The 18,228-nt window shown below is 50.6% G+C and overlaps 1 protein-coding gene across 6 annotated transcripts in view; it reads left to right on the plus strand.

The window, feature by feature from the left end:
- LOC100080281 (phosphofructokinase, platelet) overlaps positions 1-17,705 on the plus strand; it is a 63,077-nt gene extending 45,372 nt beyond the window's left edge. The window contains exons 16-23 of one of the 6 annotated variants that reach the window (XM_039913899.1): positions 597-749; positions 6,621-6,773; positions 7,984-8,148; positions 9,633-9,694; positions 11,533-11,644; positions 12,349-12,448; positions 15,467-15,572; positions 17,208-17,705. In XM_039913899.1, coding sequence (XP_039769833.1) covers positions 597-749; positions 6,621-6,773; positions 7,984-8,148; positions 9,633-9,694; positions 11,533-11,644; positions 12,349-12,448; positions 15,467-15,572; positions 17,208-17,361 — 1,005 coding nt within the window. In that variant the 3' untranslated portion in view covers positions 17,362-17,705. Of the gene's footprint in view, positions 1-596; positions 750-6,620; positions 6,774-7,983; positions 8,149-9,632; positions 9,695-11,532; positions 11,645-12,348; positions 12,449-13,660; positions 13,667-15,466; positions 15,573-17,207 lie in introns of all 6 variants that reach the window. The other 5 variants (XM_029077873.2, XM_029077872.2, XM_029077874.2 and 2 more) reach the window with 5 other exon arrangements.
- Positions 17,706-18,228: the final 523 nt, after the last annotated feature.

Here is an 18,228-nt window from a genome sequence, read left to right on the forward strand (position 1 = left end):
CCTCGGGAGGAGCGTCGGCTCTCCAGACCACCGAGGGGCCGTTAGCGCACCGGAGCGCATCTCGCGCGTGCCTTCAGACGGTAGCCGGCGGCCTCAACGGGGTCGTACTTCCCCCAGAGAGCCTCGTCTACTGCCGGGAGTAACTTCCGCCGGGGCCCGGGCTAGTAGTCTTTCGTCCTTTAGCTAGGAGCCCGTTGACCTGGATAGAACCTAGAGGGTTTAAAGGTTTTTCTCCCTCAGGAAACGACCGATGATACGTTGTCCTCCTCAGATACTTTAATTATCTGAAGGTTTCCCCCGCAATGTCTCTTCCTGCGAGACCCTCGGTTACGGGCCACTTAAATCAGTTTCTAATAGAGTTTAGTCTTTTTGTAAGTGACCTTGTCGACCCGCATGTTGTTCTGTAAATGCCGTGTATCTCTGCTGCTGTGTTCCTAATGAATTTTTATGTTGGGTTTGTAGCGGTCCCCTCGTATCCCAGCCCGTGACTTGTGCGGTGTGGTAGAAAAGGCTCTCCCCGTGGCTCGCCCCTCGTACTCCGATTCCGGCGATGTCATTTTCCCTGTCCTCTAACTGTGCCCACGCCTCCACAACAGGCCTACCTAGGACTGCTGGAACTGTCAGCCGCCCGGGAGAAATATGACGAGTTCTGTGTTCCTATGGTTATGGTGCCTGCCACCGTCTCCAACAATGTGCCGGGTTCAGATTTCAGCATTGGCGCAGATACCGCTCTGAACACTATCACTGATGTAAGTCTGTGCGTACTCACCAAAGCAGCTCTGTAGACTAACGCTCGAGGCCCCCAAGGGCCGGCCTTCTCAAATTTATACGCCGGTACAGCAGAAATCAGATCTCCGGGATTTGGGCCGTTGCGTTGACAGACACCCCGGGGGGCCTCGGCCCTTGGAACCCCGGGATCCGGCCGGTGGATTTAGACAACTCCACCGGCCCGTAAAACAACCTGGTCGACCCGATGAGACTGACCGGTCGGTCCACGTAGTAGCGATGCATTCGATGTCAGCAGAATGAATTCAGAAAAAGTCGAGAGGTAAAGGAGTTGGTTATAATTTTGATTGATGATTAAGATTTCAGTCTGCCTGGAGTCTGATTTTCAGAGTCCTTAGACCTAGAATCATTTCCGCGTTCGGGACGTCGGCTATAAAAGTCCTGACTTCTGTGAACAAATACGAATCCATTTCACGTGCTCCTCCTGGCGTGGTTCCTCCGTAAGCTTCTGTGAGCCTCGGGGTTCCCATCTGTAAAGCAGGGTGTGTCGTGCCCTCGATCGAGGCGATCCGTGTTGGCTATTATAGCTGTATTATTTCAACGATGTTTTAACACGCTCCCTTGCGGGAATCAGGCTGTGTACTTGATTTAGTCCCCAGGTCATTAGCTCGGCAACACGAGAATGCATTGCATTAGTTCTTCCCTGTCCCTGGGATTCAAGCGAGGCAGAATTTTAGGGGTGTCTGTCGTAGCCCCACATTTTGCTCCTGGCCTTTCCTAATGGGTTGATTTCTGGTACTGGTAGATAAAATCAAACTAAAATATTTTAACTACATTCAAAGGTAAGTAACGCCGGCACGCTATTTGTTTTTCTTCTTGTCTTCGTAACTGCCTAACCGTCTAACCACGGAGATCATTTCACGCATGGGGGAGATTGAGCAGTAAAATTCCTTAGCGATATACTAACCGTAGAAAACCTTGCGATAGCCTAACCGTAGAAAATTTCCCAAGAGGTAGCATCCTGTAGTCCCTTATAGAAGTCAATCGACCACTAGTGTTACTAATAGTAGGGCGGAATTTCGACTAATTCAGTTTGAGGTTTGCCGGGACTCTGCTTCTCTCTGTGACACGGGGCACCTCCACAGATGGTATCTGTGAAGACCCATTTACCCGGAGATGTACGAGGTGAATGGGAAAGTTTTTCATTCCAGGTGAAACGGAGCTTCTGCTTCGTTAGCCAAAGGATAGCGTTTCTCACAGCGCGGGAAGTTGCAGAGACCTTTGCGAATTCTCCGTACGGGAAGGTGAAGTCGGGGTGGACGGTGGTGCCGTGTGTTGAGCGGGGTGCGTAGCTGCTGCCAGTGGATGAAATGCAGTGGCACCTCAGAGGAGAAGAGAATTTTCTCAGTCTTACACCCACACTCTTTTGATCACACCCCTGCCCAACAGAAACTCCATCCCCCATCCGAACGCCATTTCCCTCACCCCCTCATCTGGGAAGACAGTTCATCTCTGGGCCCTCGTTAGATGCAATTCACTCCACCGAGGGGAATGTTGCTTTAGGACCGTGTGTGGAATTCATTCATTCATTCACTCAATCGTATTCATTGAGCGCTTACTGCGTGTAGAGAACTGTACTAAGCGCTCGGAAAGTACAATTCCGGCAACAAATGGAGACGATCCCTACCCAACAACGGGCTCGCAGTGGTGAACGAGGAGTCGTCCGTTCAGTCGTATTTTTTGAGCGCTTACTGTGTGCAGAGTCACGAGTTCAGGGGAGGGATCGGAGCACCAGAGTTTGTATCAGGAGAGTGCTCGACCGCATCATTGACTGCCGTTGTATCCCATTCACCCCCGGTAGCCGCAGTTTCCCTTTGCCGCCCCTTATCGTAGGCTTTTATCAAACCATCTGTAGGACCCTGAGTTCCAGATGATACGGTTGGGGGGGTTCTGTGGGTGAAAGTTTAGTTCCTATGAGGCAGGTGGCGTGAAACAGGTTGTTGTCCTGACTGTCACCCAAGCCCTGATTAGAAGTGAGATCTACTAAAGGTAGTCATTCAGGGTCTTTGTTTTTGCCCAAGGAATCCCAGGAAACAAGATAAACCACATAATTGTATTGACTGGGCAATTAGTCCAGGACTCAGGCCCAATTTTGGTGGAAAGAAATACCTTCCCATTGCAAAGAACTTAGCAGATGGCTGATGTTTATTAATAGTAATAATAATAATTACGATGGTGCTTGTTAAGCACTTACTATGCGTCAGGCACCGTAAGAAGCGCTGGGCTGGGTACAAGCGAATCTAGTTGGACACACTCCGTCCCGTGTGGGGCTCACAGACTCAATCCCCATTTTAGAGACGAGGAAACTGAGGCACAGAGAAGTGAAGTGACTCGCCCGAGGTCACACAGCAGACAAGCGGCAGAGCCGGGATTACAACCCATGATCTTCTGACTCCCAGACCCTTGCTCTATCCAGTACGCCATGCTGCTTCTCTGTCAGGATATTTGTTAAGCGCCTTCTCTGTGGCAAGCACCTTTCTAAACGCTGGGGTAGATATAAATTAGTCAGGGCGGACGTAGTCCCTGTCCCGTAGGGGTTCGCCGGCTAAATAGGAGGGAGAGAGGGGATTGAGCAGGTCTGTTCTAGAACTGTCCCTAGGGGGGTCTAAACTGAGAAAAGGGAACCAAACTGTCTTATTTTTGGCCTCCGTGTCTCTGAGAGAAAATCTGAATCCCAGGAACCGTGAGGAAAGCTTCTATCACTCCTCCCAGGGTCCTGCCCCTTCTGATCATCGGTGACACTAGTCAGTATGACAAAAACCAGTGAATTTTGTGCATAAACAGTCACAGTTTTAAACCCTTTAGGTCTTGGGGAAGTGGTTTTAGCTCACTGCTTCTTAAACGTCTTTATTGTGAGAATAATTACACCCTTTCCAGAGTGTATCATCTCCTAATAAGTGCTTTGATCTTTTGGGAGGTGTTCAAGTGTAAGTGCTGAAACAGGGCCAGCCCGCTGGAATGTCAGATCGACTCAGCAGATGTCAGTAGTTTGTTGTTGCTCCCGAGACCCCGAAGGCCCGGATAGAGAGCAACCCTTCTGCCGGCCTCTCATTCGGCAGTCACCCGCTCGGCCGTCCGGTCTCGGCTGCTCGCCAAGGGTAGGGCGGAGGGAGCAGACGCTGCGCCCGCCATACCTTCAGGGGTGGGGAGGGAGGAGGGTGCTTCAGGCAGCCCCACCTCTGGGAGGGGAGATGCCCGTCAAGTCAGCAGACAGAACGCCCGCCGCCGACATTGGCCTCTTCTTCCTCTGCCGCCCCCGGCCCACGGACCACACCGATCTCCGGAAGCCTGCTGGTGCCGGCGGTCGGGAGGGAAATAGGGAACCGCAGGGGCAGAGCGAGGAGACGCTCATGTGAGAATGAGTGCCCAAATCATCACAGTCCACCCAGCACTCACCACTGCCCCCGCCGGGACCCAACCCTGGCCGGCCCCGTACGCCGCCGAAGAGCCGCTGCCAGGTGTAAAACCCTGACGGCTGATGTTAAGAGGTTCAAGTTCACCCCAGACTGCGAGAGTTGTTCTCTTTTCCCACGACTCATACTTTCTACCGCCCTGCCTTCCTGGGCGGGCTCCGGCCTTTGGACCGGGTGGTTTCCGAAGGCCGTTGGTTTGGAGTTAGCGGAGAGGGTCTCCTCTCTTTCCAAGAGGGATACGTGCAGCAGTACAGAAATCATGAGAGGCACCAAATGGGAGAGGAAACCATTCACGGTCGAGGATCTGACACGAATAGAGCTACTCGCTGGATGAATCCTCCCGGAGAGTTCGGCCGGAGAAGGGCTTGGCCTCGAAGCCGGCCGTTCCCGATCGCAGTTTCTGTGCTTCTGGTGCTGCTGCGGGGGAAAGTGGTAGTTCATCCGTGAGCGGTTCCTCAGGCCGGCCTACACTGGTGAGATATTCAGCGGTAGCCTCCGCTCAGCCCAACGACCACATTGGCGTAGTCTCCTCTGATACCGTTCAAGAGTTCCTTTCAGATGCTTAGGCCTTTGGAACAGCAGTTATTTGGAGAAAGAATTGGGTCAAAGGCTGAGCGTGAGCATGAATTCTGTCCTCTCATCGAAATGTTTGCTTCAGAGTGGAGTCGGAATGCTAGAGGGCTCTTCACCCCACGCTCCGTTCTTGGCCACCTCAGAGGGAATGGTGTGCAGATTTGGAGTGGAAGCCTAATGTCCTGGTTTTCAACCAAAATCGACTTGGGCAGATTAGACCGTCAGGAGCGGAGCTAATCAAGGAGCGTCAGTGACCTAGGTGTGCTTGGCAGGCTTCGTGCCTAGTCACCGTATTTTAGAAAGAGATGAGTAGCAAGCAGAGCTGTCCAGGATCCGAATCTGGGGAAAGAAGACACCTACTCAGGCCCGAAGGTAAAGAGGCGATTGCTTCCCGAAGGGGAAAATGCCCTCACGTCTCAGAATCTGCACACTTTGTGGTCCCGAGGAGACGGGCTGATGGGGCATGCTGAGGAACTGCATGCTTTCGTTCAAATTTTTTTGGCCCTAGTGATGCGACGTTTGGGGGTGGCACGTGGGGACGTGTGTGAAATGCTGGTGGTTGAAACACTGATATTGCATCCTTACCCTCCTTGCACTAGGTATTGGGTAGAATAGTTGCCAGCTGGCCTGGCTCGTGTCTTAACCGCTTGTCATAAATGACTTTTTTCTCCTCACTGGAGAACGGCGCCCTGCCGATCGTGAGCCTAGATTTCCGTATAGGGCTGTGAGGTCTCCGTTCAGCACCCCAGAAATCGACTTGAAACCCTGTGATGAGCTGTAGCCACTCCTCTTGTCCAGGTTTTTAGCTGACTGAGTGGCTATACGCTTTCATTTTAAGGAAAGATTACAAGCTCCAAACTTACATTTCCTAGTAAAACCCGAGTCCATGGTGTGGCAAAATGGCAGCCCACCCTCCCTCCCCCCTCCAAAAAATAATACTCCCTAACCATCTAACCCAGTCGGCCACCCCTTGTGTAGAAGGCCGAGGGGCTCAGGTCAGATCGTGGTCGCCTCGTATCCTAGAGCCCCGTAGCTTAACCGAGAAAGGAAATGAAATTCTAAATACCCACACATTGGCTCGGTAGGATCTGGATGCAAACCGGGGCTACGGGATGGGCCCGGAGACAGACCAGACTTGGCTACCTGATCACTGCTTTAGAAGAAAGCCCAGCGTGGACTTGAGCAGCCTTGCCCTTCAGCAGATCGACGGTGGTGAAGGCTCTCTGGCCACGAGGGCCGTGCTTTCACGGCTCTCCTGCCCCAAGGCGGCTCCCGGGGCTACGCCTAAACCTCGGCTCTCCGAAACGAGCGGCCCCGGTGCTTTGAACCTTTCTGATCCTCCGGTGGGAATTCAGTAGAGATATTTACTTAGAGTGACTTTATAACCCAACTGACCCCTCTCAGTAAGCCTCTGAGTCCGATATTTCGTTTCGACGATGTAGTTTTCTAATTGGCGGCCGACCCTCCTGCGGAGTTTAGGTGCCTCACGGGAATCATATGATCTATCTGGATGGCGCTGACTGATGCCGCAGCTGCTGCTTCTCTCTCTCTCTGCTTCCTTCTTTGCTTCTGGTTTCGTTTTTCCCTCTCACACGAACTAACTGTCTCCCGTCCTTCAGTAGAGGATTGCGCCAATGCGACCCCCGTGCACTGTTGAGCCTTTTTTTTTTTCCCTTTGCCTTCTCCCGACCCCGTCAGTTTCAAGTGCCATTTTGCCGCCCTGAATTGCACAAGGTTTTTGCGTTTGCCACCGGACAGCCAAGCCACCCCTCACAGTCAAGGGACCGCTCTCCCAACTCTTTAGTGACGGAGGAGAGGACACTAATGATATTTGTACTGCTGCTTCAGGCTTATGAAAGTTGTCTGCAGTTAGCTGAGGCACGTTCCCGCTATGAGGAGTTTTGCATCCCCGTGTGTGTGTTGCCTGCTACCATTAGCAACAACGTGCCAGGCACCGACTTTAGTATCGGGGCCGATACGGCCCTGAATGCTATCGTGGAGGTAAGAGGACGCCATTTCCGCGCTTTCACCAGATTGTAGCTCCGTCGTAGGAGAGAGGGCGGCGTGGTATCGTCCGGTCTTAATTTTCCAAGGGTATTATTTGTAGAACAGAAAGGGACCAGGAAGATCCCCACCAATTTCTGGACTTTAATGTTGTAGTTTTTTCATTAGCTCTCTCTGTATTTTAGCTAGCCAGATTAAAATCACTTTCCAGTTCCTCATGAGGTAATCCCGAGGTAATGAATTTATATATGTATATATTTATATAAATATAAAAATAAATATATATATACATTTTATTGTCATCTTCCAGCGCATCTCTATTGACTATCATTTTATCTCTATTGATCCCTCTCTCTTGCTTACATATGTACATGAGTGAGAGAGAGAGCAGTAGAGACGAAACTGTTAGTCAATTGAAACAGATAGAAATAAAATGTGTTAGTCTATTGAAAGATTCTTATTTTTTCTGGAACTGAAGGGCAAAGCCTTAGGCTCTGTCAGGGAGAGCCACAAAGGCGATGTCTGAATATCTGATGGTGAAGCCTTCTTTTGTCGTTCTGCAGAGGAATTTACATGAGTCAGTCATAGGAAGATTAAGTGTAGAATATGTAACAAAGCTTATCACCAGCTCCCGGGCTATAAATGCTATTGCTTCTGGCAGTGGGTAAGTAAAAACAGCACCAACAACCAACCCAGGCACCATTTGGGACATTGCCTCTTCCGCGGCAGGAAAAGTCTCCCTCGTGCTTGGGAGTGTGACTTTTTTTCCTGGTGAGGAAGCAGTCAGCCACCGAGTCCCCGGCCCGCTAGGACCACTCGGTCTAAGAGTGGTATTTAATTCCCATTTTACAGATGAGGAAGCTGAGGCACAGAGAAGTTAAGTGACTTGCCCGTGGTCACGCAATAGGCACGTGATGGAGTGGGGATTAGTGCCAGGTCTCTGCCCTCCCAGGCCCGTGCTCTCTCTACTAGGTTTTTGTAGGAAGGGTCCTGTGCAGAATCGATGAAGTTGTGGACGTGTAAGAAGAAATCGGCGAGTAAGCTTTGAGTCTTGCTTGCCGGGGAGATGGAATGTTCAATTCGAGATTTTAAGGGTTCAGACCAAATAAGACTACTTAGAACATAATGGGGAGAACCGACTCTACCCAGAACGTTAACGCCAAGGAAGCGACCGGCCGGCAAACTGATGCTCCTTTCTTCCGGTCAGACCTGCGATCGCATCAAGCAGTCGGCCAGCGGGACGAAGCGCCGGGTGTTCATCATCGAAACGATGGGCGGCTACTGCGGTTACCTGGCCAACATGGGGGGCCTGGCAGCCGGGGCGGACGCCGCGTACATCTTCGAGGAGCAGTTCGACATCCGGGAACTGCAGGTACTTCCCTTCCTTTCGAACTCCTTTTGTTCCGAACGTTTATTCGGCCGGGTCTAGTTCCAGTTGGGGCGGCTGAAACAAGGGTTTCGGATGGTGGCTGGAATGCGTGGGGATTATGTGATAATTCTTCGCACACCGTCTCTGGGCCCGTAAGGTTGGCTCTCATGTTAGTGGGGATTCCCGGAACCGGGCGCTCAAAACAGCTTTCTGGCCTTGGCTCTGCCCACGAAAGGGCCTGTGGGATTGACCTCAGAGGATTACTGTTGGTCCTGCATCTGGGGGGAGCCGAGGGGAGACAGACCGACGGGAGCAGCCGACTTTAAGGTGAAGAGGCGTACGTTTCACTGACTTATCAGTGAGGTCGGTCCCTTGTAAGGAGTGCCGCTCCTTAGGCAGCCCTCAGTGGATGATCATCGCTATATAAGCAGTGATTTAGCATCAGCTCTGCTAAGCACCCTACCGAAGAGGTGCTCATCTTCTGGCCGAGAAGCTTCCCGTTCCCCCCGACCGAGCTGCAGACCGGCCCTTCGGTATTTGGGTTAAGAAAGGGAGCAGTGGTCTTTGCTGAGGGCGACCATGAATCTGCAAGGAGGAGGAAGCATACTCACAATCTCTGCCACCCTCTGATTTCTCTCTGATTTGGGCAGCTCCCGCCAGCTGGGATGGCAGGGAAGGGGGGAGTGCGGCAAGGTTTCAGTTCCATTCAGAACAGATCCACGTTTCGGTTGGTCAGGGCTTAAACGTCACACCGCCGGCAGCGCGTTCTGGCCGCCGACGGTCTCGTCGTCGGTAGAAGCTGCCTAGAAGAGAGCCGATCCCGAACCCGCCCCCTGGTTGGAGCCTGCCACCAGCCCCAGGAATCTTCCTTCGGGCACTGGGTAGAGTTGGTGGACTGCGGATCGTCAGCTGGTTATTCCGCTCTTCCGCTTTTCTGCCTTGCCTTTAGCTTAAGAACTCAGGTGGATTTAAATCCACACGGAGTAGGCCATTCACTCCCGAAAAGTAATCAAGCGGTTACCAGGCAATGCCCGAGAACCCTCAGATCTCACTTTTAGCGTTCACGAAGCTCTTGTACGGAGTTGCAGAAGACAATTAAATGAGGTGGTAGCGGCCACCTGTGAAAATGCTTGGCGATGACAAAAGGCGCACTGACACGCACGGAAGTATCAAACCTTTTAATTACACCCGGTAGAGAAGGAAGGTGAAGAACAGAACGACCAGCTAACGATACCGATTGCTTCAACTCAGCCCAGCGACCGAAGTAAAATCCCAAGAGTGACGAGAATAGAAAAGGTGCAGGAGTGGGATTAGTCAGTCACTCTAGCAGGGAGAAATCCGAAATTCCAAGTTCCTTGGGGGCAGGGGACGTCTCCGTGTATATTGTTTAATTATACTCTCCCAAGCGCACGTACAGTGCTCTGCACACAGGAACTGCTCGATAAATACCATCGATCGATCGATTGAGGGTTGCTCTCGTCTTGCAGGCTAACGTGGAACATTTGACTGAGAAGATGAAGACCAGCATCCAGCGGGGCCTGGTGCTCAGGTGGGTGTGTGCACAGGAAGCCAGAGCCGACGCGGGGTCGTCATTCACGTTGGTTTTAAACGGGACCGTCCGGTTTAACCTGAGTGCCGAGTCTCCCTCGGCCTCGGCTTCCGCTGCGGCTACATGACGCTAGCCCCGGTAGGAGAATGCGACGGTTGTGGAGCAGGCGGCGTGGCCTAGCGGAAAGAGCACGGGCCTGGGAGTCGGAGGACCTGGCTTTTAATCCCGGCTCTTCTTGTACTCTCTAATTGAACTGTACTTTCCAGATGCTTACGGCACACAGTGAGCGCTCGATAAGTACGATCGAATGAATGATTGCTTGCCCAGGGACCTTGGGCAAGTCACTTAACTTCCCTCATCATCGGTAAAACGAGGATTAAATCCTCCTCCCTCCACCTTAGACTCTGAGCCCCACGTAGGACAGGGGACTGCGTCGAACCTGATCGACTTGTATCTGTCCCCAGCGCTTCGACCGTAAGTGCCTAACGAATAGTAAGCGCCTAACATAGTACATAGTAGTAACGGTAAGCACTTAAATAGGAAGCGCCTAACAAATACCGCTTTAAAAAAAAGAGGTGAGCCTCGCAGAGAAACGCGGTAAGACAGGCTAAACCTGGGCTTCTCCCGGCAAAATTGCACCTGGGACATCGTCACGTCACGCTAGGTGGCTCCTCTGCCCCCTGGGCCAGAATTCATGCGGTCCAACGGTATCTGGACCAATATTTCCAGTTGGAGAATGTCAGACGGAGGCTCCGGAATGACTAAAGTCCAGCCCCGGATCGCCAAGTCCCCAAAACTCTCTCACGCCCTAAAGATTCCTTCTTCACATATCCTGAAATTGCTGGGACGCCACCTCTCCCCTGTCAGAGTTTGAGATGGAGGGAGCAGTGGCCACTGGGGGAGTCCTCTCCTGACAACTAGCTACATGATTAAGGAATAATCAATCAGTGGCATTTATTGACTACTTACTACGTGCAGAGCATTCTTCTGAGCGCTCGGGAAGCGGGGTGGCCATGAGGAGCAGCGTGGCCTAGTGGATAGAGCAGGGGCCCGGGAGTCAGAAGGACCTGGGTTCTCATCTCAGTTCCTCCACTTGTCTGCTCTGTGACCTTGGACAGGTTGCTTCATTTCTCTGGGCCTCGGTTACCTCCTCTGTAAAATGGGGATTGAGATCACGAGCCCTAAGCAGGACAGGGGACTGTCTCTAACCCAGTTAGTTTATATTGACACCCCCCCCCCCGCGCTTAATACTGTGCTCGGCACGTAGTAAATGCCACAGATTGTTATTACCGAGAGTCATCCAGGATCCTTGTAAAATAAATAAATAAATCATGGTATTTGTTAAGCGCTTACTATGTGCTAAGCACTGTTCTAAGCGCTGGGAGAGATACAGGGTCATCAGGTTGTCCCACGGGAGGCTCACAGTTAATCCCCATTTTACAGATGAGGGAACTGAGGCTCAGAGAAGTGAAGTGACTTGCCCACAGTCACACAGCTGACAAGTGGCAGAGCCGGGATTCGAACCCATGGCCTCTGACTCTCAAGCCCGGGCTCTCTCCACTGAGCCACGCTGCTTGTCTAATTGTTATTCCCCAATGTTGCTTCAGTTTCCTCATCTGTAAAATGGGATGAAAATACCTGCTCTCCTCTCCTCTCGGATTGTGTGTCCGAACTCTGGAGTCTTCTGTTTACCCCAGTGCCTAACTCAAAATAAGAACTTGAAAAATACTATCATCCCGTTTTGGGTTGAGGGGAGGGGCATAGGCTGGAGCAGTCAGTCCATCAAAGAACTCTGCACTTTCTCTGCTTGACCGGTCCCATTTTCCAATCTTCTCTAGGAATGAGAACAGCAATGAAAATTATACCACTGATTTCATCTACCAACTGTATTCTGAGGAAGGAAAAGGAGTATTTGATTGCAGAAAGAATGTTTTGGGCCATATGCAACAGGTAACTCCCACAGAACTGCAAAAGTGATATTTAAATATTCAGAGCCACCTTTTTTACTCATTAGTAGAAATGTCACGGATTCGAAAATCAGTCATTTCCAAGACGATTCAGCCAGGATCCATTCCTGAAATATCCGGTGCTCATGGGAGGCGGGCTTCACAAGAAGTAGAAAACATCAGACTGCCACACCTCGTGATCATTCTGACCCTTTCTACTTTCTGGGGTGTCAGGTCCCGAATAAAGAGGGTAACCAGAGAATGTGGTTTTCAAGAGGAAAAGCAGACAGTATAGGTTTAGATAGGCGATATCCCTTTAATGTTAACTGAAGTATTTGCTTTCTCGGATAAGGCAAGGTCAAATATTGTGAGACCTTGTGGCGCTCTGGACGTACATATCCACTATCCATTTGTTTTTAAAGCCTTAGAGGGGTGGAATTGTGATTCCCATCAGTTTTATCTCCCAGCACCGGCAGACATTTTCCAAGAATTCTTCGTGGTGGTTTACCGCTCAAATTACTAGTAATTTTAGAACAGTTAGCGTGTCAACGTGTAGAGCTTCCCAAGCCCTAATTTAGTTTCAAGTTACAAGAAATTGATTGCTTGATGGAAGACGTCCTACCGTGGCAGGGTGAGATGAACGACCGAACTGGGTAGAGAAATGAGTCTCCAGCAGTCAATACATAGTGAAACTCTTAATTCCAACAGGGTGGAGCACCCTCGCCATTTGACAGAAACTTTGGGACAAAAATCTCCGCTAAAGCCGTGCAGTGGATTTCTAGAAAACTGAAGGAGACATACCGGAAAGGTACGGTCACCCTAAAGATCGATTCGCTTTGGTGGTTGAAATTTAAGCGGTTGCCCTCGACTTCAGATTAGGTGGATTCATATGACTTCAAGTTTCTCATTTAGCAGTTTTCTTTTTGGAGTGTAATTTTCCTGGTCTCGTTAACCTTCGTGTACATCTCCGGCTTTTGGAGTTGTAACGAAGGGATTTCTCTGGCTTATTAGTAAACCTGAAAATATCTATTTTTAGTGGATATGCAGTTGTTCCTTGTTTTACACTGGACTTGCATTCTGAAAACAGTCTAAAGCGAAGCTTATTTGACAGAGTAAAAACAGGGACAGTATATTCCGACTTCCAACAGTGGTATTTACTGAGCGTTTATGGTGTGTAGAACACTGTACTGGGCACTTGGGAGAGAACGATAAGTACTTAGTACATTGCTTTGCACAGAGTTGAGCACTCAAGAAATACAGTTGAATGAATGAACTGTACCCTAGAGTTCGTAGACACAATTCTGGGAAAAGTACAAATGAGCTTCCTAAGCCGGGCATGGGAAGTGTTGGTGAGGGAAGAGAGATTTTGCTCTCGGCAGGAGATCTTGTGCGTAACGTCTTGTGGATGGCTCCCAGCACTGTGATCGGTGAGGCCGAGAGGGCTGGTGTTTGGTAAAAACAAAAAAACCCAAAAACTTGGCCAATTGCAACGCGAGTCAGCACGTCCCCAAGGGAGCCACGGAGCTGGCAGGAAGCGGCAAGAAAGAGCAGAGTGCAGAGTGGCTCTAAGCGAAAGGGTGCTGCTGCGCCTTGGCTCGTCCGGGGTATATCAGCAGCCGCTTCATCGCCCAGGGCAGGAGATGGACGTCTCAACCGAATTTCTGTCTCCCCGCCTCCCTACTGGGGCTGCTCTCGGGGCCTGTGGTCCCCGGCAGTAGCACAGTGTGATGGAGCCCTGCTTCTCACCTCCAAAGCTCAGCTCCACTCGCTATTTCACACGGACCTGCCGGCATCCCAAGCTTTCAAAAGTGGATTTAGACAGTAAAAACAAGCAAAGAGCTTTATGAGAAGAGAATCGGGGTAAAACAAGGAAGACCTGAACGGAACAGAGTGTTGCTCCAACTCAGTTCTTAGCCTGGATCGTAAAGCGGCTTGGCATTCATTTAACTCTAATAGTGCGGTAGTTAAATACTATTTCTGTTTCTATTTTATTTCTTTGGTGGCCTCACGGAACACCTAGAAGAAGGTAATATATTTTCCTTGAGCTCTGTCTTTTTTTGTTAGCTTCCGGTTAACCAATCCAATCTCTCTCTCTATATATATACCAACGATCCGTCCCCAGACCATCCCAGATATGTACTAGTTTACTCTGACAGTCCAAGGGGAGATTGTACAGCCTCCCCTGATGCCTCGCCCTCCTGTCTCAACTGGCAGAGATCAGGAAACTTCCACCAGTGTTTACCCTAAAGGCCTCCAGCTTCAATAAGCACTGGTGGAAGCTGATCGAAGCTCTCTAAGCTTCCACAGGAGCCCTTTTCTACGTGTCTCGAGCTTAGCGGAGCGACTGATCCTCTCCCAGCCATCTGCCCGATATCTGAAGACTTCAAGTGACCGTCAGTCTTTGCCAGGCCAGTCGGGCCTATTTACTGAGAGCTTACTGCGTGCAAAGCACTATGCTAAGCGCTTGGGAGAATACCACCCAACAATATAACAGACACATTCCCTGTCCACAAGAAGCTTACAGCCCGGAGGCCAAATTTCTTCCACTCACCCTCCAGAGACCTCCGAATGGCACTGCTTTAAGAAGGCCATAGTTGGCAAATGTCCCGGCCTGCGCGTCGTTCCAGTATGAGCTGAGCATGTGCAAAGAAACAGAAAGGTCCCCCCAGTTCTGAAAGACAGAACCGGTCAGGTTGATCGCCTTAGCCGTCAGCTCTCCTGCGGTGTTGCCTGAGCTTTTTGCACAATCCCGACCCCTTTTTCGCTCCCCTGTTTAATTTCACGTTATGACTCTTGCCCTTCCTGAGACCTGTTTTTCCCTGTGCAAATTCAGTGATTTTTCTGCAGCAGCTTGTTTGTCCCCCAAGCCTGTCGCATGGCTGCTTGTTGCACGGCCACTAATGCGTACGTTCCCTTTAATCGTCACTAAAGCCGGCTGCTAATTTGGGGTGTAAATGCCTCGTTTCTTTACTCTTCCAATCAGTTGTGCGCTGTGATTGTTATTCTTAGATCTTCGGTACCGGCAGGGCGGTCTTTCTGCATTTGATGTGGCAAATATCGTGGCTGGTGCACCTCTCCCCCCTGTAAACCACCTCCCCCAGAATGATGAAAAAGGCTTGAGTGTCAGAACCTGGTGAGGTTTGAAGGGCAGAAGCATCTCAAGGGAAGGGAGAGCAGGAAACCCGAGGGACCCCTTACCCAGGATATATATACTACGACCTGCTTCAAGTTTCAGCCGCTTCACCGTTCTTTACTCTCCCTCCCTCCTGGTTTTGGGAGTTGCCCTTTGGGGTTTTCCACCCCAGGTGGCCATTTTAAGGCCCATTCATTCCCCCTCCCCCCTCCCTCAATTTTAGCAGTGTTCCCCTCTCAGGACAGGCATGAGAATGGGGAAGCAAGATGTTGGAGAAACCGTGGCAACTCCCAGCTTTAACTTGGCCAAGGCAGGAGACAGCGCACAGCTGGGTGGGGTCCCTGCCGTCTCTCGGATAGCAGCTTGTTTCCAAGAAGACTGTTCCACACCAGGCAGGCCGCTGAGCCTTCCTGGTGCTCAATCCTGGACATTCAGGGACCAGGAGCAAGCAGCTGGAAACGGGGGTCGGGGAAGTTTCGAGAGTTGGGAGGCTGCAGTCAGCAGCTCTTGTCCAGAGACAGTGAAAGGCAGGCCTCAATCCACCCCCGCCGCCTTTGCCAGGGTTCACATTTCCAGTTTAGGAACTCTTCACTTTCACGCATTCTTCCCTGCCTTTATCTCCTCATCCTCCCCCAGAGACTGTTACTGGGTTAATTAGTTCCTCAAATGACCTCTGCATTTTTACCTTTCTAGGAAAAATATTTGCCAACACCGATGACTCAGTTTGTTTGCTAGGAATGCGCAGACGGAATCTTCTCTTCCAACCTGTAATTGCACTAAAACATGAAACGGATTTTGTGTAAGTACTAACAGTAGTAGATTGATCTTACTGAGTCGCGATCCCTCCAGCGTTTGATGCAACTGCCTTCCAAATGAGTACTTTCAATCACGAAAGAAGGAGGTTACTGACTACCCCTCCTCCCATACCTTGTCTGAAAGTAAAATAGAAAGCCAAACGATCTCAAGTGACGCTGTAGTTTCGGGCCATTAAAAATAACTGAGCTAAGAGACTTTCCCTTGCGCCTCTGGTCAAATGCAAGTTTTCTAGAATGAGGGTCACGGTTTCCGAAGCCCAGGACGGTTTGCTGGACATTAAGAATCAGAGCCTGGGCTTTGGAGTCGGAGGTCATGGGTTCGACTCCTGGCTCTGCCACTTGTCAGCCGTGTGACCGTGGGCAAGTCACTTAACTTCTCTGTGCCTCAGTTACCTCATCTGGAAAATAATAATAATAATAATGTTGGTATTTGTTAAGCGCTTACTATGTGCCGAGCACTGTTCTAAGCGCTGGGGTAGACACAGGGGAATCAGGATGTCCCACGTGGGGCTCACAGTCTTAATCCCCATTTTACAGATGAGGTCACTGAGGCACAGAGAAGTTAAGTGACTTGCCCACAGTCACACAGCTGACAAGTGGCAGATCTGGGATTCGAACTCATGACCTCTGACTCCAAAGCCCATGCTCTTTCCACTGAGCCACGCTGCTTCTCCAATGGGGAAAATGGGGATTAACTGTGAGCCTCACGTGGGACGACCTCATTACCCTGTATCTACCCCAGCACTTAGTGCTCTGCACATAGCGCTTAACAAATAACATCATTATTTTTGTCTTAAGGGTATTAAGTACACGGCGGCGTAGTGGATAGAACATGGGCCTGGGAGTCGCACGTCACGCTCAACAGGGAGGTGGAGAGGGAAGTTAGAAATGGGATTAGGCAAACAAGCAGCTGTTTCTCTTCCATCTCTGGAGGGGAGGGACACGATAGCTTGGGAATTATTGTTATTATGGTATTTGTTAAGCGCTTACTACGTGCCAAGCACTGTTTTAAGTGCTGAGGTAGATACAGGGTAATCAGCTTGTCCCACCTGGGGCTCACAGTCTTAATCCCCGTTTTACAGATGAGGTAACTGAGGCACAGAGAAGTTAAGTGACTTGCCCAAAGTCATACAGCTGAAAAGTGGCAGAGCCAGGATTGGAACCCACGACCTCTGACTCCTAAGCCCGGGCTCTTTCCACTGAGCCAAACTGTCCCGGACTAGTAGTTAAGGCGCCATCAAGCTGACCACGACTAGAGTGTCACGGTCCTTTCCAACTAATATTTGTTTCAGCTGCAGCCCAGCAGAGGTGCAGAAAACTTACCAGACTAGTAAGGAGTTAGTGAGAAGCAGCGTGGCCTAATGGATAGAGCATCGGTCTGGGAGTCAGAAGGGCCTGGGTTCTAATTCCCGCTCTGCCACCTGTCTGCTGTGTGACCTTGGGCAAGTCACCTCACTTTTCCGTGCCTCAGTTACCTCATCTGCAAAGTGGAGATTGAGACTGTGAGCCCCACGTGGGACAAGGATCGTATCCAACTGGATTTGCCTGGATCCACCCCGGAGCTTAGCACGGTGCCTGGCACACGGTAAGCGCTTAACAAATGCCATTGTTCTCAACAGGCACCGGATTCCCAAGGAACAGTGGTGGTTGAAACTGAGGCCCCTGATGAAGATTCTGGCCAAGTACAAAACCAGCTATGACGTTTCCGACTCGGGTCAGCTGGAGCACGTGGCGGGGTGCCGACCCCAAGAAGCGGAAACTGGAGCCATCTAGGCCCCCGGTCCAGTCGCGATATAACCCATCTACACCGTGTGTCTGTAATGATGCTTTAGAACTCATCGGTTATTGCTTTGTTTTGTAACATTTAAGTTATTGGATCAGCACTTTACGCGAAAGACGAAGACGCCAGTCCCGTTTTCCTCACCCAGGTGTTGTGTCAGCAGTAGATACCCCCTAGCTAACAGCTGAGCACCAGTTTCCCACACGATCCTCATCGATGCTATCAATCACCGACGTAATCCTTACGAATAAAATAATCCAAATGCAAAAATCCTGAACGCTCTGGGGTAAATCGTTCATTTACTGCACTTTGTTATTAAATAGTATTTCCACTTGAAGCATATGTGAAGAATCAGTTGTGTCAGGCCAAACGTACGTGTGTGTCCGAAGTGGAATAAACATATCGTGGCAAACCGTGAACACCACAACTCCGTCGGCGAACCCCCGAGATCCGATATTTGGGGCTGTTGTGAGAAGGGCCGAGCCTTCTAGTTAAGGTGTAAAATGATTTTTAAGTCCAACAGCGGCAAGTGGGCACTCAAATGCTGCTGCTCCAGCCCCCAGCTAATACCACCCGCTCTTGAGGGGGGTGGGGGGCATTCAGGCTGGCCCCAGAGGTGAAGCTGAGGTTTCTACTGATCTAAGACAGCTTTGGGGGGGTGGGGGGAGACAATGGAAAGGGATCTGCCACAACCGTACTCCCAGCTGCTGCCCAACTGCTAAAGAAATTCAGCGCACGCTAGGTTCGGGTTTCTCAACTCTGGCTTGACTGACTGACCTTCTTTCTCACTCAGCGAAGCCCGGTTCAGAAGCTTCTCCATTAACAGAACTACAGGCCCCCGCCACCTGCCCCTTGTCAAA

Source organism: Ornithorhynchus anatinus, chromosome 13, assembly GCF_004115215.2.
Source record: "Ornithorhynchus anatinus isolate Pmale09 chromosome 13, mOrnAna1.pri.v4, whole genome shotgun sequence".
NCBI classification, from domain to species: Eukaryota; Metazoa; Chordata; class Mammalia; order Monotremata; family Ornithorhynchidae; genus Ornithorhynchus; species Ornithorhynchus anatinus.